Genomic DNA, 24,035 nt, shown 5'->3' on the forward strand with positions numbered 1-24,035 from the left:
TCTGAACACAGTTTATCTACCTTTCCAAGCAGATAGATACATAATAGTATTTCACTATACAAAAGTAATTCATAATTTTGTTGAGTATTATGGTGAATAAAACAAAATCCACTGAATTTAAAACATAATTCCATCAAACTTGAAGGAAATTGAACTCATCTGAAAGGATGAGAGTCTATATTCTGCATTTGAATTACAGTTCAAAACATTTTTCACTATGACCACATTTTTCTTTATATGTCTTTGTAATTAAGTTGCTAATAGGATACTGACTGGTAGCAGAATCATACTTGTTTTCTTTTTGCAGCTGTAGAAAGGACACAACAAAGAAAGCTTGAAGAATTGCTTTTAGCAGCAGCAAGAGAAGGCAAAACAGCAGAACTCACAGCTCTGGTAATACAACAATAAGCAAAAGGCAGTTCTTCAAGAAATTTTATACTTAATGTAAAGTTTATAATTTCATGAACAGGGGACTGAAAGTGTCAGAGATTATAATAATAGGACAAAAGTCCTTAAATGTCTAACAACATGGTAAAGTTTAAACAGGACACATTTTAAATGGTGATTTGTTTTTCTAAATTTCTGATTTACATTCCCACCCCGTGCTGAAAACCTGATGGATAAAAATCTAATTTTTAATAGAAAATAGTTAATGTAAGGACAACTTAAATTATTTTTTTGGATTAAACCAATTTAAAATTTAAACACAATATGTAGGACTCTCTAAAGTGGTAAGTTTTTCTCCCTAATTTTGATGAGCAGTAATTTCTGAAAGGAATGCTGTCCTTCTAGAAAATAGAAAAAAGGGATGTATTTCAGAATATTATATCATGTTAGTGCAGATTAAAAGCTTTGCATACTTTCTTTTTCCTCCTAGGAGACCTACTTTCCAGTTTCCATTTCCTGCATAGTCTCATTAAACATGAAACTCTAAATTTGTTCTGAATTCAAGACTGAAGTATTGCCATTTGCTTTAAAGTTATTTCAGCTTTATTTGAAACAGCTCCTTTAGTTTCTAAGTTTAGTGCCTGAAACATTTTTTAAAATTTTGTGAAATGGAGACTATATAAAGAAGTTCCTAAAACAGTAAGGTGGGAACAACAAATTCAATAGAACTTTGACATTTACACATTTAACATCTATGGTTTTAACTTTCCTCAGGGACTGTTCATGGTAGCCTGATTCGTAGCTTTGCTGTCACGAGTGTGAAATAAATGCAGAACTGGTAGGAGCAAGCACACTTGGTGAAATTTTAATGCCAGGGGTGGATAGGGTGTCACTGGCATAGCGTGTAGTGTCTTGTCATCAAGGGCTGTGGAAACTGGACATAGGCCTGCGATCTAGTGGCATTTGTGGGACAAGCACAGGAGTGGTAGGGTTGGCTGGTTTAGTGAGCCAGAAGTCATGTATAGTCTAAATGCCAAACCAGTCCTGCTGTTCTCCAGGCTCTGCTTGAACACCTTCTGGGAGAAAGTCTGCTTTTGATGTATAATTCTGCATTGCATTTCTCTCATTGGTAGCTCAACAGGCCTAATCCTCCTGATGTTAATTGTTCGGATCAGTTAGGAAATACACCGTTGCATTGTGCAGCCTACCGGGCCCACAAGCAGTGTGCCTTAAAACTTCTAAAAAGTGGAGCAGATCCTAATCTGAAGAACAAAAATGGTAAGCATATTGACGAAAGCCTTTGCTGGTCATTCTGAAGCCATAAAATGCGTCAATATTATATAAGATTATTTTGTTTTAGTAGTCAGCCTTTGTTAAACTGTATGATCTCTACTTTTGAAGTCAAGGCATTCACTAAAGAAATAATAAACATTAGTTTTCTTTTCAGTTAAGATTTAAACTCTTTGGTATTGCTTACCTATGCCAAAGGAAGCACCAGTGATGACTAAGATAGATCTGACCCTTGAGGGAAAGATAAGTACTGTTGATTCCAATTGTTTGTAGTAGTTATGTCCTGGAACATTGCCACCAATACTGAATTAATGAATTCTGAACCATTGTTCCTAGAAGCTCAGGAGGTTCCTGGGGGCCTCTCGTCACATTTTCACCCACTGATCTGTAACATTTGTGGGTCTGTTTAAAAACACCTTATTTAATATAGTTGATTCATTAATACTCAGATCATGAGTAACGAAATCATAATTATGCCTGAATGAAGCTTGGCTAAGTTGTGTTTTCTGTGAAGGCACATCACTATCTTGTAGCTAGGAACACTAGGCAGTACTTCAACACCGTGCTTTAGGGCCATTTAAAACATCAAAGTTGCCAACAAAAACACAAAAATGTGACTCTAAATATAAACCACAGTAGGGACACTTGTTCCTTATGAGAGCTGAACCAAGTATCACCTTGTTCTAGCTCAACTTGTAGAACAAGCTGGGAAAATGAGTCTTGGGCAACTCAAAACGTTTCCCCACTCTGAAAATGTGCATGAATAACCAAGAAATCACCATAGGTATTAATTTTGGTGTTAAATAAATTTAGCAATGGGCAAGTTGGCAAATATGGAATCTACAGATGTTAGGAGTCTAGGGTACATGCTTGACTGTATCCAAGACAGAATTGGATAAACAGAAAAGAAGCTACCAGAAATGTCTTGGGTAATTAAAGGGGGAATATCCCAAGAGGGCCTTTTATGTCACTTTAGGATGCTTCCCTCTGCCTGACACCAGCCTGTATTAGGACTTGTCAGTGCTCCTGTAGGAAGGACTTTGTATCCAGCTCCATCAGAGCCTAAATTATGTTTCATTGTAATAGTTATCTTATGGAACTGTCTGCCTTAAGACTAACCTCATTTGGCCAGGGATAACATTTTATTAACAGGTTTAACTAGCACCTAGAGCAACATATAGCACATAATATGTTCTAATATGTGTGTTTGTTGAAGGTTTGGGTTAAATAAAAATTATTTCACATGAAGGAGTAGGTATTTGATATAGACTCTGAAATCCTAGTAGCATTTTTTTAAAAAATCATGTCTAAATGCTTCAATTTGTATCTCTAACAAAAGGCCGTATCCTTAGGTTTTTATCTAATTCTATAAACATAATACTTTTATTAAGATTTTGATTCCTTATGATACGAAGTTTGGGAAAGGGTATTCTTGGCAGAGAAAAGATTATGAAAAAAAACATGAAGATGAAAACATAAGTTTAGGAGATATCTCCAGGTTGTCACATCCAAGAGCACATAAGAGGAGCAGTATTAGGTACTACTGCATACAGGTTAGACTTATATAGTAGAAAGCCTTGGAATGGCAGGCCATCTTACCCCTTAATTTGGAAGGTCACTTGCAGCACACTTCAATTTGGAATAGCCACATTTCAGGTACCTATTACTGCATATGATTTGCATCTACCATATTGGACAGTACAGCTCTGAATGCACCAAACTATTCAAGGCTCTGTGGTTAACTATGCTTTCCTTACTTGGCTTTTTTTTTTTTTTTTTTTTCTTTATACTGGGGATTGAACCTAGGTATTCTCGGACAATGAGCTACATCCCCAACCCCTTTTCCTTTTTGAAGCAGGGTTTTGCTAAGTTGCTCAGGCTGGTCTTAAACTTGTGGTCCTCCAGCCTCAGCCTCCCAAGTTGCTAGAATTACAGGTGTCCACCACTACACCCAGCTTGCATATGCTATTCTTTCTGCCAGAAATTCTTTTTTTCTACTTATCCATACGGTAAACCCTATTCTCACTTCAAGAGCTGGCTGAAACTCTGCTTCCCTCAAGAGGCTCTCCCTATATCCCTAAAATAGAATACAAGTTCTTCCTGGAATAAAGGTAAGAGAGAAATTGGAGGATGGAGAAGGGGACATACCCATGAGAAGGGAAAGAAAATCAGTTTAATGGAAGCCAAAAGAAGAGAAAAAATTCAGAGCAAAGGGGTAGGATGTTATTGGTATCATGTTCAACTTAGACTGAAGAAGATAAACACTGAGGAAGAGCTGTGGAATTCATTGACTCAATGTGTGGTGGTCATTTCTGAAAGAGCAGTTTTCACTGGACCATTGTTGAACAAAGGCTAGGTTAGGGCTTAAGGATTGAGTAGGAAGTGAAGAAGCTGAGTTAGCACTACTTAACTACTTCCATTTAAGAACAGATGGCTTCATAGCCAAGTGGAGTTTTAAAATTTTATTTATTTTTTTGTTTGTTTTGTGTGGCATTGGGGATGGAACTCAGGGGCTTCACACATGCCAGGCAAGTGTGCTATCTGTAAGCTACATCCCCAGCCTCAAATGGAGGTTTTTTAAGGCAAAGGGAAATTTAAGCATTTAAATTTAAGGAGGAATATGTGGTAGAAAAAGAACTTGAAGATTTAATTGTGGCAGAAAATGTAATTTTTAAAAGATAACATTTATGGTAATAGCAAAAAAAAAAGTGGGTATATATTTGATAAAAATGCTTAGTTTTTTATGGAGGAAATTATGAACACAAAATAAAAGAACATCTAAAAAAATAGACCTACCATGTTTTGGGTGGAGAGGAACTCAACATTTAAAAGCTAGGGGTTCTCCCAAAATTAATTTATGAACTCAAAGCAATTCTAAGAAAGTCAAAGGTTCAAAATGTAAAAAGGGAAGATAACCTGGGGTATTCTGCTGGATAAAAGGACTAATGACCCTATGGTAATTAAGACTCATTTATTCAACAAATACTTGAGTGTTTGTGTGCTGGGTAATACCAGATACTCGGGATCTGGAGCAGTGAAGAAAGCAAAGCAGGCAAGCCCCTGTTTTCAGGGAGTTTTGTATCTATGTGAGATGGGAAGATGGGGGATTTAGAGTGCAGCAGTGATACAATTTGACTTAAGTTACATAATATCATCTTGCTAGCTGTAAGTAGAATAGACTGCAGGAGGGCAGGGACAGAGAGGAATAGCAAGGAAGAGGCTGTTGGAATAATCTGGGTGAGAGATGATGTCGACTTCAGTAGGATTGTGGCAACACAGGTGGTTAGGTTTTTAATACATTTTTAAGGTAGAGTGGCCAGGGTTTCATCATGGTTTGGATGTGAAGTGGTCAAGGATGACAGAGTTTGACTTGAGTGTTTGGAAAATGCCTTTAGTTATTGAGGAAGGGAAGGTAGCAAGTTAGCAGCTGATCCAAAGGGAGTTTGGCTTTTAAAGATATTTAAATTTTGAAATATCTATTATATAAATCAAGTGAGACATTTGAAAATAGAAATTTGAGGTTAATGGAAAAATCTGGGGAAGAAAGATACTTGGGAATTATTAGCACAAAGAGTTAATTAAAATCATGAGATGAATAAGATCTCTCAGCAAGATATTGGTTTGGGTATTGACTCAGGGTAGAGGAGCAGACCACGTAGTTTAAAAATGAAAGCATGCACATATGGGAGCTTGACAGATGACAGAGGCGCATTTTTTTGAGTGGTTAAAGAATGCTAAGACCATAGGCTAGCCATGAGAAAGAGGTGATTTTATGTGTCTATTTTTCATACTGATTATTAAACTCCATGTACTTTAAAGATACAATATACATTACAATCTTTAAACATTGAGAGGCTCTACTTTTGGCCATAATGGAGTTAATTCCTCTCCTCTATTCCTATTATTCATATTCTCACACTGGAAGTCCTAGCAAATGTAATAAAGAAAAATGACTAAAGTCATTGAAAAAGTAAAACTGTCTTTACTCACAGATTGTTATGATCATCCATATTAATAGTGAACTAGTGTTCAATGTAAAAAGATCAATTATATGTATATTTTTAGTTCTTTTTATATATACATGACAGTAGTATGTATTTTAACATATTGTCCATGCCTGAAATATAATTTATTCTAATTAGGATCCTATTCTTGTGGTTGAACAAGATGTGGAATTACACTGGTCATGTATTCATGTATGAACATAGGAAAGTTATGTCTTATTCATTCTACTGTCTTTCCTATTCCCATCTCCCTCCTTACCCTTTATTCCGCTTTGTCTAATTCATTGAACTTTTGTTCTTCCCCTCAACCCCTTATTGTGTGTTAGCATCGACATATCAGAGAATATTCTGCCTTTAGGTTTTTGGGATTAGCTTATTTCACTTAGCATGATAGTCTTCAATTCTATTCATTTACTGGCAAATTCCATAATTTCATTCTTCTTCTTCTTTTTTTGGTACCAGGAATTAAACCCAGGGGTGCTTAACCACTGAGCCACATTCCCAGCCTTTTTAAAATATTTTCTTTAGAGACAAGATCTCACTAGATTGCTTAGGGCCTTGCTAAGTTGCTGAGTCTGTCTTTGAATTCAGGATCCTCTTGCTTCAGCCTCCCAAGCTGCTAGGATTATAGGTGTGTGCCACCATGCCCAGCTTCCTTCTTGATGGCTAAGTAATTTTCCATTGTGTATATATACCATATTTTTATTTATCTGTTGAAGGGCACCTAGACTGGTTCCATAACATAGCTTAGCTATTTGATCAATTATGTTTTTCAATATTACTCAGAAACTGAACTTGAAAAAACCCAAGCCATTTATAATAGTATTACGATTTTATGAAATACTTACTAAGAAACTTGATGAAGTACAAAACTTGTACACTGAAAAAACCCAGAAAATTGGTGAGAGAAATATAAGAAAATTTAAATAAATGGAAGAGTGTACTATTTTCAGGAATCAGAAGACTTAGCATTGTTGAGGAATCAGTTGTCCCTAAATTAATCTAAGGATTCAGTGTGATCCTTATAAAGTTCCAGCATACTTTTTTGATACAAACTGACAAATTGATCATAAATTTTTTATATGTAAATGGAAAAGACTTAGGAGATGTACACAATCTTATTTTAGGACAGTGTGGTATTGATACAAAAAATAGATAACATAGATCAATGGAGCAGGAGAGAGTCCATAAATCAATCCATATATATATGGTCAATGGATTTTGACAGAAGTTTTAAGGAGTCATTGGAAAAGGATAAACTTTTCAACAAGTGGTATTAGAAAAAATGGAATATCAGCATGCAAAACAGTGCCCCTTGACCCTGACCTCATGCCAGATATAAAAATTAGCTTTCAATGGATCACAGAAATGGAAAACTGGTTAAACCCATAAATTTTTTTTTTAAATCCAGAAAAATCTTACTTAGGGTTTGGCAAAAATTTTCCTAAATATGAGATTTCCAAATGAATGAAACATTGATAAATTGGACTTTGTAAAAATTAATGTTTTTCTTTTTAATAGGTACTATTAAAATGCTAGCTCCTATGTGGGAGAAAATATTGGCAGAAAGTGCTTACAACAGTAGACTTGTATTAAAGCTGTATAAAAATCCCCTTATAAATCAATAGGAAGTAAGCAACCCAGTTTTGAAAGGTTCAGATACTTCACTAAAGAAGATATACAGGAGAGGGGAAAATGAGCATGTGATTAAAGGCTTCAGAGAGAGACATTAAATCTAGATTAAAATTCATCCTCATGGAAAAAAATTACATGAAGATAAGGGGGTATATACTATGATGTTTATTTTAGATCTACTTAAAATAGAAACCTAGCTGCTTAAATCTACTGTGGATTATCCTTGGAATAATACTAAAATAGATAAAACTAGAGATACATGTGTCAGCATGGCTAAATTTTGAATAGAGCAAATTGTAGAAGGATAGCTAAGTTGTACAGTAAATTCAATTTAAAGCCATATTTAACATTAAAATAACTTTGTTTATGAATACTTTTATGTATACTAAAAGTAGAAAGATGTGGGGCTGGGGATGTGGCTCAGCAGTAGAGCGTTTACCTAGCACATCCGAGGCCCTGGGTTCGATTCTCAGCACCACTTAAAAACAAACAAATAAATAAATGAATAAATAAAGGTATTTTTAAAAGTTTTAAAAAAAGGTAGAAAGATGTGTGTAAGAATTATAATACTAGCTGAAGAATTGTGATTACCTTTTAAGATTAATGGCATTTTACATACAATTAACATTGAAAGGTAAATATATAAAAGAATGAAAGGACGGTTTAGGCATCTGAAAAGGATTTCCCTAGTGGGCTTCATGAATTATCCAGCAATGTGAGAAGCCACAGTATACATAATTTTATTATTATTAGTTAAGTGCTAAAGTTGTTTTCTTGCCTTAATATTGGAGCAGAGGAACCCTAAAAGCTTGGACTAAAATGGGTGCAAAACTGAAAAAAATGGATGTTAAAGTATGATTCCTAAAATCCTTTTTACCATTTTATTAAAGTCTTCACATGGTTTCATACAAATACTATTCTCAACTGAAAAAATCTTCCCCTTTAAACATTAAAAGGTTGCTATTGAGTAGCTGGGACCACAGATGTGTGCCAGTGCCCTTGGTTCTCTTGGAGCTTGTATTTTTTTTTTCATCATTTTTTTTTTTATTGGTTGTTCAAAACATTACAAAGCTCTTGACATATCATATTTCATACATTTGATTCAGGTGGGTTGTGTGGAGCTTGTATTTTGATGGAAGGTAATAGACAAAAGCTGAATACATGCTATCAGGCAGTAAGGTCCAAAAAAATAGAAATAGAATAAAAAGGAATAGAGAGTGATAGCAGTGGGCTGTTGCCTTTAGAAAGGATGGAAGGGTTCTCTGCAGTGACTTTGAATAAAGATCTGAAGAGGGACTAATCCCCAAGGATCTGGCAGAATAACATTCATGGAAAGCAACTGTCAAAAATCGTGAGAAGGGAGCTTTTGGTGTATTTGAGGAAAAAGAATCTGCTAGAGCAGGATGTGCTGGGGAGCAGTAGGTGATATCAGAGGATGATGAGAGGCTTGGTCCTTTACAAGTATGGGTTAGGGTTTTGAGCATGAAAATTGATATGCGTCCCACATTGCTAATCATTTTATATCCTTATCAAGTAATCTCTCCTTTTCCATTAATGTCATATCTTTCTCATACATTTTAAGAATTTAACTTCTTCAATCAATAATGTGAAGAGATAGCCCACAGAATGGGAGAACATCTTTACTACACACACATCAGATAGAGCGTCAATTTCTAGAATATATAAAAAAACTCAAAAAACACCCCAAAAAACCAAAACCAAAAACAAAACCCCAATCAATAAATGGGCTAAGGAATTGAACAGACACTTCTCAGAAGAAGATATACAATCAATCACAAATGTATGAAAAAATATTCAACATTTCTAGCAATCACATGATTCTGCTACATTTGTGTACAATGAGTTGAAATGCATTCTTCCCTCATGCTCCCATTGCGTTAGAGAAATGAAAATTAAAAGTACACTGAGATTTCATTTCACTCCAGTCAGAATGGCAATTATCAAGAATACAAGCACCAATAAGTGTTGGCAAGGCTGTGGAGGAAAAAAGGTACATTCATACATTGCTGGTGGCACTGCAAATTGGTGCAACCACTCTGGAAAGCAGTATGGAGATTCCATAGAAAACTTGGAATGGAACCACCATTTGACCCAGCTATCCTACTTCTCGGTCTATACCCAGTGGACTTAAAATCAGCATACTATAGTGACACTGCCAATTCACAATAGCTAAACTGTGGAACCAACCTAGATGCCCTTCAGTAGATGAATGGATAAAGCAACAGTGGTATATATACAAAATAGAATATTATTCAACATTAAAAGAGAATCAAATTATGGCATTTGCACGCAAGTGGATGGATTTTGAGAATATCATGCTAAGCGAAGTAAGCCAATCCCCCAAACCAAAGGTTGAATGCTGTCTCTGATAAGTGGATGCTGATCCACAATGGGTGCAGGGGCATGGGATGGATGGGGAAACTTTGGGCAAAGGAGAGGAAGGGAAGAGGTGGGGGAATGAGCGCAGGAAAGATGGTGGAATGAGATGGACATCATTACCTACGTACATGTATCACTGCACATATGGTGCGACTCTACATCATGCACAACCAGAGAAATGAAAAGTTCTGCTCCATTTGTGTAAAAGTGAGTTAAAATGCATTCTGCTGTCATGTATAACTAGTTAGAACAAATAAATAAAAATATTTGAAAGTTAAAAAAAATTCTTTTTATGCCCTGTTTTCTTTAATTGTCTCTTCCTTTGCCAGTATTACATTTAAAAAATATTTTTTGTTGTAGATGGACACAATATTTTTATTTATTTATTTTCATGTGGTGCTGAGGATTAAACCCAGTGCTTCACACATGGCTAGGCAAGCACTCTACTGCTGAGCTACAATCTCAGCCCCAGTATTCTACTTTTAATGATTGTTTTAATGTCTGGTAAGTTTTCCCCTTATTCCTTTTTTTTTTAAATAAATTTCTCCTTTATTTATATGAGGTGCTAAGAATCGAACCCAGTGTGTCACACATGCCAGGCAAGTGTGCTGCTGCTGAGCCCCACTCTCTTACTTTATTTTTTAGGATCTTCTTTGACCTTCTTATTTGTTTATTCTTTTAGGTTCCTGAAAAACTTTCTGAAAAAGTTGGGATTTAATTAAAATTGTATTCTGTGGAAATTCATTTGGAGAGAAATGGAATCTATTGAATTTTCCCATTAAGGGACAAATATATATCATGAAAGTTTAAAATATTCCATCTTTTTTACTTATCTCAGTCAATAAGAAATATACATTTTTGAAATGATTGGTTATGGAGCTCATATAGGTAGCGAAGTTATTTTGCTTAATTCAAATTATATTTCATTGTGTTCTTATTGTATGTCAGGTACTTTAGACATTGAGTATAGAAATGAGGCTCTGTCATGGGATTTCATCTAGTTAGCAGGAGTTCAGAATTTATTTTTGGTATTAGGACAGAATTTTATGATATAAATCATATTATCTTCTTTCCCTCTGCCTAAAGGAATGGTTTCTCAAAAGTGCCCTAAGGTAGAGTGAAAGTAACACTGAATTGCAGACCTTTATAAGTCATCTTTCTATTTGGTAGTTAGAAAAACTAGACTGATTATTTTCTTGGTTAATGTTTAAAAATATTTTTTCCTCACAAAGAAATAATTTTTATCAGTTCCAGTTTTATACATTAGCAGTTCTATAAATTGACTCTAAAGTAAATCCCAAACCCATATGCTTCTCTATATTAAAGACCATCTCTTTGAATTCTGAATGTCTAGTCCAAACCACCACTGCCTTTGACCAGCATTATTGGAGTCACCACTAGTCTCTGATTTTTCTCTTACTCATGTGTATAAGCCATTTTCCACCCAGCCTCTACAATGACCTTTTAAAAAATATTGTGATGGAGATTCTTAAAACTTAAAAACTAGAATAGAATAATTAATTGATATGTGCCTCATTCTCCTTCAGGAATTCTCAGTAATGGCTTCTCTCCTTATATCTTGTCCTACAACCTGGATTATTTTAAGGCAGTTCCAGATAGTATGCCATTTCATCTGTAAATATTTCAGTGTGTCAAATATAGCTAAGCACTCCTTTAAAAATTACATGATGGTAGTACAACTCTGAACATATTAAAAACTATTTAATTGTGTACCTTTAATTAGTAAATTGTATGGTATGTGAATTTGTATCAGAGTTACTAACAGAAGCACAATAGCATCCTATTAATATGGTAATTTCTTTTTAAAATATTTATTTTTTAGTTGTAGTTGGACACAATACCTTTATTTTATTTACTTATTTTTATGTGGTGCTGAGGATCGAAACCAGGGCTTCATGTGTTCTAGGTGAGCGCTCTACTGCTGACCCACAACCCCAGCCTGGTAATTTCTTAACATTATGAAATAGCTCAAACTCACTTTGACAGTTTAAACATAAGTCAGATCATCTTACTCTTTTATTCGAAACGCTGTGGTGGCTTTCTGTCATATTTAGATTAAAACTCTGTTTTTTTATACTGTCTCACAAATGTCTGGCATGTAAAGCCCTTGTATGGTATAGCCTTTCTAACTTGATCTCTTGCCCACTAATTCATTTCTGCCTCCCTGAAGTCCTTTGCATTAGCTCTTCTCTTTGCTGGAATGCCTTTCCACTCTGTTTTCATGAGGCTCACTCCTTTTCTGTATAAATATCCCTTCCTAGGAAGGTCTTCCCAGGTGAGTCCCTCAACCTCCAATCTAAAATATCCCATCCAGTCTGTCAAATCTGTCATTTAAAAAATCTTGGCATAATATAGTTCATTGCCTGATATGTCTTTTTAAATCACTAACATTCTTTCCTTATTTCTGTTCTTTTCCTATCCTCCTGTCCCATTTTTGTTTAATGTTCACTGCTGAATCCCCAGTGCCTACAGTGGCGATTGACACATAATAGACTCTCTTGAAAAGAAATGTGCGATGCGTGATGGCATATGTCTATAATCCCAGTAATTTGGGAGGCTTAGACAGGAGGATCTCAAGTTCAAGTCTGCCTCAGCAACTTAGTGAGGCCCTAAGCAACTTAGCAAGACCTTGTCCTAAAATTTTAAAAAATAAAATAAAAAGGGATAGAGAGATGGCTCAGTGGTTAAGCACCCCTGTGTTCAATCCCTAGTACTTTCCCTCACCACAAAAAAGAAAGAAATGTATACAAAAAGTTGCCAATACATGTCAAGTGTTTGCAATTTATAAAAGGGCTACGTAATGATTTAAGTTTATACAATGTTTAAATAACTAAATTATAATCTGTTCATATTGTTTTAAACTATGTGTAACTTTAATTTTTTTTGATTTTTTTACTGGTGGGATTCATTGTTACATATTCATACATGCACAATATAATTTGGTATATTATAAATACATTATAAATAAATATAACAATATAATTTGGTAGATTGTGGTAATTTGTTACAGCAATCTTGGAAAATGGTGATTTAAGACCAAAAAGCTTGACAGATCTCAGAGTGTTCTGAGGTTAATCTGATTTGCTGGGTTAGTAGCTACTAAAAATGAGACCCTAAAGAATTGAGATGGCAACTTCCCATAGGTGATTGTTTTGCAGAGGAGAGTAGGGTGGTAGAAATGGGGTAGTGTAATTGATGGAAGAATGAAGATGCTTCAATTGCAGTTGCAGCATCAACTTTATAGTACAATTGAGCTCATTGTGGCTTTTCCCCCTTGTATTTTATACAGAACAGAAACCTCTTGACCTTGCCCAGGGTGCTGAGATGAAACATATTCTTGTTGGTAACAAGGTATGTAATAATGGGTTAAATGTACATAATAATTTTAGAATTTTTTCTAAAATATTGAAATATATAGATGCATTTTTAACAAAACATATTTTTGACAGGTCATCTACAAAACTTTGAAACGATATGAAGGTCCTCTCTGGAAGGTAAGTTCATGTGGCTTTTTAAATTTCCTCCTCCATTGATGCACCTTCGCCTCCAACTCCATTTCTGGATCTATTGCTTTATTGCTCTTCCTTTTTAGTTTCCAGACCTCATTCTGCTATGGGGAGTCCTCTTTTGCTCCATGCTCACTATGTCAGGGGCTCTCCAGTAGAAACATTGGGTTTCAGGAATTTAGTGAAGGAAAGGTGTTTGTGGCCTCAAAAGGAAGATGTCAGAGAGAAAGGACAGGAGAGCCTAGGGGACCTGGCACCACTGGGAGGGCAAGCCACAAGGGACAGGTGGTCTTGAAAAAGATGTGGGGGTCTCTCTTGAGACAGCAGGAGAATAGACAGGGGGCAGTCTGTGAAAAAGAGATCTGAGGGTTCCATTATAATTGCTTTTATTTTCTCATTGAAGAGAGAATCAACATGATTGGCTATAATATTGAGTTGATATGAGGGTTGGGAGTTCGAAAAGTGAATGTTAATTTGAGTCTTACCGAGTTGTTTCAGAGACTGAATTTTGTCCCCTGATATTTGTCTTCAACTCTGGAAAACTTCCTTACAGATGAGGTATAGAATATATTGATTGTTACATGTCCATACTTTATTGCCACCTATGGGTAACTCATCAATTTACTTGATGTTGTCCCTTAACAGGAACCAGTTAACATCTTTACAAGTGAGGAGGATCTCTGTAACTTTTATGTCCCCACTGCCCCCTCTTTATGTCACAGGACATAAAATGAGACCACCAGTAAACATCTATAGTTAAAGCTGACCTAGATTAAACTCCTTAAAATGGTGGCATCAGTGTCTTTTCTTTTTTCTTTTTGGTACTAGGGATGCTCCACTACTGAGCTACATCACCAGCTGTTTTTTGTTTTTTTTTAGTTTTAGAAAATTTTTTAAAAATTTGAGGCAGGGTCTTGCTAAGTTGCTGAGGCCGGCCTTGAACTTGAAATCCCCCTGCTTTAGCCTCCCAAATTGCTGGGATTACAGGCCACTGCCATTGCACCTGATGTGTCAGTGTATTTTCAAATCCAAAATGGCCAATCTCCTTCTTTCACATTGCTGCTTGTGAAAGTTGCTGCTCAGATTCTAAGGATCAAATTGTTCTGGGCATATCTACTAGGATGACTATAAAACAAAACAACAAAAATGGAAAAGAACAAGTTTAGATAAGGATGTGAAGAAGTTGGAACCCTTGTCCACTGGTGGGAATGTCCAATGGTGCAGACACTGTGGAAAACAGCTTCACAGTTCCTCCAAAAATTAAACAGAATTTTCATATGACCAGAAATTCCACTCATGGCTATGTGCTAAAGGAATTTCAAAGAGGAATTCAAACTTAATTGTGTGCAAATGTTCATCACAGCATTATTCACAATAACCCAAAGGTGGCAACCGCTTAAGTCTATCAGTAATCGAATTGAGAACACAAAATGTGGTAAATGCATACAATGAAATATTACCAAGTCTTAAAAAGGAATGAAATTCTGAGCCGGGTATGGTGGTGCACTCCTGTAATCCCAGTAGTTTTGGAGGCAGGAGGATTGTGAGTTCAAAGCCAGCACAGCAAAAGCAAGGTTGCTAAGCAACTCAGTGAGACCCTGTGTCTAAATAAAATACAAAATAGGGCTGGGGATGTGGCTCAGTGGTGGAGAGTGCCCCTGAATTCAATCCCTGGTACCAAAAAATAAAAAAATAAATAAATGAAAAACTGATGTGGGTGCTTTGGCTCTCGCCTGTAATCTCAGCTGCTTGGGAGGCTGAGGCAGGAGGATCCCAAGTTTAAGGTCAGCCTCAGCAACCTGGCAAGACTCTGTCTCAAAATAAAACATTAAAAGGTCTTGGAACTGGGGATATAGCTCAGTGGGTTAAGCTCCCCCGGTTCAATCCCTGATACCAAAAAAAAAAAAAATTCATTTCTCTTAAAAACTTTTCAGTCATTTCTGAAGTACAGCTGGTTCTTGATTAACTAGATTGATTTGCCCTTTTTCAGCTTTATATGGAAAGGATTTGTATTCAGTAGGAACAATACTTTGGATTTTGCTCTTTTTCTGGGCTGCTGGGGCATTGGTGACATGCTGCAGCTCCTAGTCATCTTTGTGATTATGAGGGGAAGCAAGCAAGACTATACTGGGTGCTGTGTTGCCAGAAGTTTTGGAAACTGTGTTTGTTGTTTTTTAAATTTTTTTATTTATTTATTTTTTTGCAGAGTTGGAGATCAAACCCAGGGCCTTGCCCATGCTAGCTATACACTCTGCCCCTGAGCTATGACTTCAGCATATTTTGTTTTTTGAATCCCACTGTTACTACAAAATGCCCATCTCTATGTGTACATGAGATATTTAATACTTTATTATAAAATGGGCTTTGTAGTAAATTATATTGCCCAACTGCAGGTTAATGAAAATGTTCTGATCATATTTAAGGTGGGCTTAGCTAAGCTGTGATATTGGGGTAGGTTATGTGTATTAAGTGTCATGTCCCCCCCCCCACCCCGTGTGTGTGTGTGTGTGTGTGTGTGTGTGTGTGTGTGTGTGTTTTGCTGGGGATGGAATCCTGGGCCCTGCACATATTGGGCAAGTGCTCTGCCATTGAGCTATACCCCTAGCCCTTAAATGTATTTTTGACTTTACAGTATTTTTAACTTGTGATAGACTTATTGGGCTATAAGTTCATTGTAAGTTGAGGAGCATCTGTATATGTGATTTGGTAATTCTTGTGTCTTAAAATGTAAGTGATTTTTACACTTTGGACTTCAAGTAGCTTCACCTGATTGTTATCAATTGCTTTATTTTGTTTTGATGGTCTAATACTTTTAGGTGATTAAGAATCTACACAAAAGGAATTGGAAGAGTACTTTTTTCTCACTAAACTATAGAATTACAGTATTATTTTTGTTATGAACATCAAACCCATGGAGGACTTGGGAAGAATTATATTTGAATCATTACAGGGTTCCCACATGAAATTCTTTTGGTTCTAAAAACTTCTTTGTGCTTAGGAATTACTTTTAGGATGAACCACATTATAGCACATAATTTCTTTTAGAGTTGCAAGCAATCCTTTTATATATTTATGTTCATGTGTTCTTATATAAAATTAGGATATTTTTTCTATTAGACATTTATAAACAACTTTGAGGAAATTGTTTTTGAAGTGCACAGCTGGTATATTTTCATAAATATTCCTGACCAGTAACCATAAATGTACTCCTCATTGATTTCACCAGTGTAGCATTTCTTCTGTTCCTGTCACCCTGAAGTGTTATGTTTTTGTTACTACACTTAGTACCTCAGTTCATGTTTGAATGTTTTTTAATGTTCTGTACTACTGTCTGGATGAAGACTCAGACAAAACTGTTAGAACTTAATTACTTTTTATCAATCAAGTATGTGTCAGCTTGGGAAATCTTTGTCATTTCTCCTTTAGAGTTCAAGATTTTTTGGCTGGAGATTATTCTGGGTAGTGTTGGAACATGGAGTCCTTTCATGGTATAGGAAACAGTAAGTATTATAATCTTTACACTTATTAACTTTCAGTATATAAATTTAAAACCTTACATTTTTTCACTTATCTCTTGCTTTTATCTTGATTATTTTGAAGGCCTGATGCAGTCCATAATATTTATCGCCAGGGATGCAAACACCTCACTCAAGCAGTATGTACGGTAAGATGAGATATGCATCTTTTGCACATACTGTGAAATCAGTTCCACAAATGATTGCCCCAAACTGTAAAATCTTGAGATTCTATGCAATGGCCTCGAAAGTGCTTGTATGTATTTAATTTGAGAAAAATTAAAGATGTGGAATCTGTTTTGGAAAAAAAATGTATATAATCAGCTTTTATCTCCACATATTGTGATGTGAAAAATGGGTGATCCAAAAACATCTATGTAGAGCTTTTAACATTTGGTGGGTGTGGGTGTCTTCATGAATCTAGATGAATCTAGATGCTAGAAGGTTTTTTTTGTATTAAAGAAGAATTAAAAGCCTGTGTCAAAATCAGCAGTCTTAGGTTCTCTCTATTCACTTCCAGCTGTTTTACTAGCCACGAGAATAAGCAGGTTTTCCTCTTTAGAGACTGATCTGTCTAAAGCCCAGACATACTTTCTTGTTTCTGGCTTTAAGTCCATTAGGGTTGCCAGCATTACCATAGCAGTCTGTCTGTCTATCATACCACCTGCCTTTCTCTGTGCAAACTCTCTCAGGACTGGTGGGATGAGTGTGGCTTGTTTCTAGCTTAGTCCCCTACAGTACACCCTGGAGGTCCAAGAACCTGGCCCCTTCAGTGCCCTCACACCCCAACCTCCTTTGACATGAAACTAGAGAGCCAGTGAACCTCTGTAATCTTATCCATCTAATGTTTTTTTCCTTCTGTTGGTGAAATCTCTTCTGTTCCTGCCCTCGATTCATCTATTTAATGCAAAGGTTTTTATTCAGTAGGGTCCTTTATTCTTATTCTTACATTTTTTTTGCATAAGTTAACTCTTTGTACTTTTTAAATTTCTTGGCCTTTAGCTTCAGTGGAATTGATTATGTTATGCCATGTTATGTCTCACTTTGTTTAAAACTTTCTATTTTTTGTATAATTGTCTGATAAAGCCAACATCTGTGAATCATAAATCAGTGCAAGCTAATGGGCATTCAATTGAGTGACTTCGATAAAGCAGGCTCTACCCTCTTTCCAGTTTCCTTAGAAGCTTAGATTATTGAGATCTTTTTTTCTTATGTCGGAGTGTATAACTATAAATTACTTTTATAAAAATTGTGGGGCTAGGAATGTAGCTCAGTGGTAGAGCATTTGCCTCATGCAGAAAGACCTGGGTTCAATCCCCAAAATTAAAAAAAAAATTGTAAAATGCACATAATGTAGAACTTAATTGTTTTTGAGTGTATAGCTTAGTGGCATTAAGTATGCTTACATTGTTGTGATGCTGTGAACATCATCCATTCCACAGAACTGATGCTATATCCATTAAACACTAATGCCTGTAGCCATCCCCACACACATACTCTGCGAAGCCTCTGGCAGCCACCATTCTGCTTTCTATCTCTATGATTCTGACTACTCTAGATATCTCATGTAAGTGAAATCGTACAATATATGTTCTTTTATGATGGGCTTATTCCACTGAACATAATGTCCATAAGATTCAAATACAGTCTCATTGGGGTTGAGACTTCGATATATGTGTTCAGTGGAGACAAACTCAGTCCCCCTAAATAATTACCGCAATCACTTCAGCTCTCACATGGTCACATGGTACAATCATTAATTGCTTAAGGACTGGAGATACATTCTGAGTAATGTCTCTTTGGGTGATTGTATCATTGTGAACATCACGGGGTGTGTTTACACGAACCAAGATTGTTGCATCACTGGCCATATAGTCTTTTGGGACCATCATCATATCCTGTTGCTGATTGATACTTCATTATGTGGTACATGACTGTGTCTTTTCAATCTTTTACATCTATTTGTGTCTTTGAATCTAAAGCCTATCTTTTGTTGGTAGTATATAGTGGTTTCTTCTATTTTAATCTAATGATCTCTGCCTTGTGATTAGAATGTTTAATGAATTTACACTTAATGCGGTTATTGATATGGCTGGATTTATATTTACTGTTTTGTTATTACTACGTTTATGCTTTTCTGCTCTTTTTCTTCAGATTAGAAATATTATTGGTGTACCACTTTTTAATTTTACTGTATTTATTTTATAACTACTATGTTATTTGAAATCAGTTGATGAAAATATGTTTATACTCTTTATAAAAATCACTTGTGCAGTTACCTTTACCCGTGCTCTTTATTTCTTGCTTGGGGTCATTTTCAGCCTAACAGACCTCCTTTACACTTTCATGTAAGGTGTGCCTGTTCACAGCAAGGAATTCTGTTTTTATTTATTTTCTCTTTGTTTCAGAACACCAGTTTTGCAAGACAGAAGTTTTCTTTCAGCACTTGGAATTTTTTTCCCCCTTCCTACCTCTGGCCTCTATTGTTTCTCATTTGATGAGTCATTTTATTTATTGCTACTTTTCAGATTTTCTCTGTCTTTCAGCAATTTGGCTAAGATCTTTCTAAGTGTAAATCTCTCTGGACTTAACATATAGAGAATTATTAAGCTTCTTGGGAATATAGATTTAACATTTTCATCAAACTTGGGAAATTTTCAACATTTTTGCTTCAGAGATATTTTCAGCCTCTTCTTTCCATGATCTTCTGTGATTCCAGTTGATTATTAGTACACATAACAACCTATAGTTTTCTGAGTTAGTGTTTATTATTTTTTTCCATTCTGTTCTTCAGATTGATCTATCTTCTACTTTAGTGATTCTTTTTTTTGCCATCTCAAATCTTCTGTTGATTCTCTTAGTGAACTCTTCATTTCAATTATTTGTGACTTTCAACTTTAGGATTTCTATTTGGTTCTTTTTTATAACTTGTTTCTATTGATGCTTCCTATTTGATAACTTATTGTATTGCCTTGTCCAGTTTGTTAAAAATATACTTATTTATTTATTTCTGTATTGGGGATTGAACCCAGTAGTGCTTTACCCCTGAGCCACATCCCCAGCCCTTTTTATTTTTTATTTTGAGTCAGGGTCTCACTAAGTTTCTCAGAGTCTTGCTAAGTTGCTAAGGCTGGCCTCAAACTTGCTATCTTCCTGACTCAACCTCTCAAGTTATTGGGAATACAGGTGTGTACCACCATGTCTGGCTATTTTTTTAAAGCATATTTTTAAGAGATTTTAAATTTCTGGCTCATTTGTGAGTTTTTTGCTTGTCCCCAAAAGTAAGTAGACCTCATATGCTGTGATGTTGGCCTTTCCTGATTGCTGCTGAGGTAGTTTTTTGTTTTGGTAAGAGGGATTGAATGCATGGTGCTTAACCACTGAGCAACATCCTCAGCCTTTTTAAAATTTTGAGACAGGGTATTGCCAAGTTGCTTAGGGCCTCACTAAATGGCTGAGGCTGACTTTGAATTTGCGATCCTCCTGCCTCAGCCTCCTAAACTGCTAGGATTATAGGCATGTGCCACCACACCCAGTTGTTTTTCAGTTTTTAGCTGGCTGTTATGTCAGTTGCTGAGAGAGGTGTTAAAATCTCCAACTATACTTGTGGAATTGCAAATTTCTTGCCCTGTTATGGATCAGACTCATATTTATGATTGTTTTCTTAATTGACATTATACATTAGTCATCTTTATCCCTTATAACACTTTTTGTTTCAAAATCTTATTTTGTCTGATATTAATATGACCACTCTGGCCTAATTGTTTGCAATAACGTCTCTTATTCTATCCATTTACTTTGAGCCAATCTGTATTTTTATATTTATTTTTCTGTCTTATAGATAATATACATTTTGGTTTATATTGTCCATTCTGACATATTTTGCTTTTTTAAAAATAAGAACAGCTTATTTTTTTTAATATCTTTATTTATTTTTATGTGGTGCTGAGGATCATACCCAGTGTCTCACATGTGCGAGGCTAACGCTTTACCACTGAGCCACAACCCCAGCCCTAAATTCTGCTTTTTAATTAGATTTTCTTTTGTAACTGTGTTCTAATTTCTTGCTTCCTCATTTTTCAGCTAATTTTGGATTGTATCCTTAATATTATCAATGATAAGCTCTGGAGATTCTGGATTCTGATTTTTTTTGTTGAATGTTTTCTCCTTTGTGTTAGCTAGTCTTTTTCTTGCCTCAGCAGTTCCAATGCAAGTTTGGGTAGGCTGTTTTTGTATGAGCTGCTTTAAATCTTTTCCTGCATGTGTGGTTTATGGATGAGTTAGAGATATGAAGAGATACATCCTGCCTCTCTTTTGGGGGATTCTCTTTCTTTCTCTAGTGTTTGCAGTTCCAGCTTGTTTTATTAATTCCCAAAGAAAGAAAAACTGGTTGTTCCACAGAAAAACTGGTTGTTCCACATGTACTCTTGTTGCTTCACATAACACAGGAACTTCACTTAGCCAGGAGAAACACCATGTGGGGGTGGGGAGAGACTAATTTCCATAGCTTCTCATTTCTTTTCCTCCAAGAGTTTGTGTTCCTTATTAGTCTGTTAGTGGTTGGTCACAGTTTCTTTATGTGGTTGCTTTTTGTTGTGTGTCTAAGGGGGTGGGGGTTACAAAATGCTTTTGTAGTTGTTTTGTGCAGGGAGGGAGGCAGTTACTTATAGGGTCTAGAAGCAGAAGTCTTCTCTTTTCCATTCTTAAATATCCTTCTTCTTTTCCAGCTCTCACATTTAAAAATTCTTCCTAATTTCTTCTATCCTCTTTCCCTTCCCCTTCTTTAACAATGTTATCTAACTACTCATTCTTTTACATTCAGCTTAAACATTTTCTACACTCAGTACAAACAAAACATTCAAGAGAGTTCATGAAGAAGAAATTGGAGCTGTAGTATATAGAGGATTTTACAGCCCAAATGCCTACCAGGTTATACTTAACAGAAAGAATAGAACTAAAGCTACACACCCAATGAACTATAAATATTTATCTTGAGGAGGGACTGGGATTGTGGCTCAACAGTAGAGCACTTGTCTAGCACATGCAAGGCCCTGGATTCGATCCTCAGTGCCACATAAAAATAAATAAATAAAGTTCTAAAAAATATTTACCTTGAGGAATTAAGAGTGAGAAAGACAGATTTGATGAAGCTACAGTGCATTTGATACACCTAATGTATCAGTATTTTCCACAATTTTTATTAGTGTTTTAAATTGTTCAATTGGATGTTATTAAGCCACATTAATACTTTAAATATTATGTATGCACGAATGAATGTTGTCTTACTGATTTCTTTACAAGGTGAAATCCACTGATAGCTGCCTCTTCTTTATTAAATGCTTCGATGACACTATTCATGGCTTCAGGGTTCCTAAGAATAGCCTAAAGCAATCAAGAGAGGTAATTTTATGGGTTAATTTATTTTTCATAAAACATGGTGTTTAAAGATGAGTGAAAATATAGATTCAATATTAATATCTAAGATGTTGATTATAGTTTTAACGGGAACAGTTACATGAAGCTTCAAAAACTTGGCTTATGATGAATTAGTTCTTTTTTCAACATGTATCTGTAGATATTTTCTATTAATAATTTATCATTTTGATTCTTTGAATTGAGGGGCTGCTAGTGACTTTGAAACAAAGATTAAATGATTATTTAATATACCCCTTAATTTATAAGTGGGAAAATGGAAGAATATAGGATTAAGGGTAGTTCCCAAGGCCATGCAATGTATGAATCATAGAACATGGACTACAGCCATGTGTTCTGAGACTAATTACAGTATAGACTACGTTGTGGTTAGTTGACCAATAATACAGGAGAAAATTGGAATTCTGCTGACTGAAATTCATGGTATATCATTTAATAAAAAGTCTGTATTCTTTCAAATCAAAGCAGTGTTGATAGATCTTTTTTTAAAAAAATTTCTTTTGGTAAATCCTATAAAGAATTAAAAGAAGCTGTTTTCCAAAGTAGTTAACTTGGGCCCTGCAAAGAGTTTTAAACAATCCAATCCATGACTGCCTCAACATTTCATAAAATGGTAAGATTTGACCCTAAGTAATACTATAAAAAAACAGACATGTATTATAGGCCAAACATTCTTTTTGTAAAATCAAGCTTTAAAAAAAAATATTGTAAGTTAAGGCATAAGGGCAATTGTTGGCTACCTCAAAATGATCTTAGTTTCTTGTACTTATAGTTTGATAAGATAGTAAAGTTGGGCTCCATTATTAGGTAATAACTTACAGTGCTAAGAACCTGTTATTCTAAGTTTAAAAATCACTTATTATTTAATTTCTGTAATGTATTTGAGTATTAGTGAATATGTAAACTTATAGATGATATTTTAAAATATATATTGGGAAAATTTTTTAACCAGACATGTCATGGATAAGAGATAGCATCATTTGAATTTTGAGCCATAATATTTATTTCCTTCATGTAAATTTCATGCTTTACATATCATCGACATGCAATCTCTATACTCTTTGGAGTAAAAATGCCTTTCACTTTAATTTAAATCCTTGGATTATTTCAGAACTGGCTGGAAGCAATTGAAGAGCATTCTGCTTATAGCACTCACTACTGTTCCCAGGACCAGTTGACTGATGATGAAGAAGAGGATGCAGTTTCTGCTGTAGACTTGAAGGAGTCCTTAGAGGTAAACCGAACATAATCTCACGTTTATAGCTGTCATGCAGGTTTTAATCAAGAATTACTTTTTATTAAAAGGTGACATTTTGAAATTATGGTGTCTGACAACAGTGGAAATAGTATTGCTCTTTAGTTTTATTCTATTGGTGATTATGTCTTTGTCTTGGTGATACTATAAAATGTCTCTATAAATATGCTGTATGGATGTGGACCTGTACCTAGACCTATTTTAAACTCTACATGGCTGTAATTAGACTCCTGTTCTATTTAAAATCTGCTGCCAGTAGAGGGAGCATGCAGAGCTTGACTTGCTGCCCTTTATGACTTCACTGCTTATTTTAGAGTTTAGATAATGCAATCATAGTGACACATTTCTTGGTCATTAGTTTCATTCAAAACCACTTGTAATCTGTAACTTCATTGCTTAAAGGTAACGTCAGGTGTCAGTAATGAATGGAGAGGCCCTCGTCTGAAGTGACATCAATGCCTTATCCATTGAGGAATATCCGAATATATAATTAAAATAAAATAGGTTTGTTTTTGGCAGTGGGGGGAGGGACATCAATTTTATGACTATACCTTTTAAATGCACCTTGTTTATCAAAGAATGGGAATTG

At 35.4% G+C, this 24,035-nt stretch overlaps 1 protein-coding gene across 5 annotated transcripts in view; it reads left to right on the forward strand.

Moving 5' to 3' along the window:
• Osbpl1a (oxysterol binding protein like 1A) overlaps nt 1-24,035 on the forward strand; it is a 226,335-nt gene that overhangs the window by 58,893 nt on the left and 143,407 nt on the right. For 4 of the 5 annotated variants that reach the window (XM_071602837.1, XM_071602836.1, XM_027935653.3 and 1 more), the window contains 8 exons: nt 308-393; nt 1,521-1,665; nt 13,027-13,088; nt 13,187-13,231; nt 16,670-16,743; nt 16,844-16,907; nt 22,060-22,158; nt 23,303-23,425. In XM_071602837.1, the coding sequence (XP_071458938.1) occupies nt 308-393; nt 1,521-1,665; nt 13,027-13,088; nt 13,187-13,231; nt 16,670-16,743; nt 16,844-16,907; nt 22,060-22,158; nt 23,303-23,425 (698 nt within the window). The remainder of the gene's footprint in view (nt 1-307; nt 394-1,520; nt 1,666-13,026; nt 13,089-13,186; nt 13,232-16,669; nt 16,744-16,843; nt 16,908-22,059; nt 22,159-23,302; nt 23,426-24,035) is intronic. The other variant, XM_071602838.1, reaches the window with a different exon arrangement.

The sequence above is a fragment of the Marmota flaviventris genome, chromosome 16, assembly GCF_047511675.1.
Source record: "Marmota flaviventris isolate mMarFla1 chromosome 16, mMarFla1.hap1, whole genome shotgun sequence".
NCBI classification, from domain to species: Eukaryota; Metazoa; Chordata; class Mammalia; order Rodentia; family Sciuridae; genus Marmota; species Marmota flaviventris.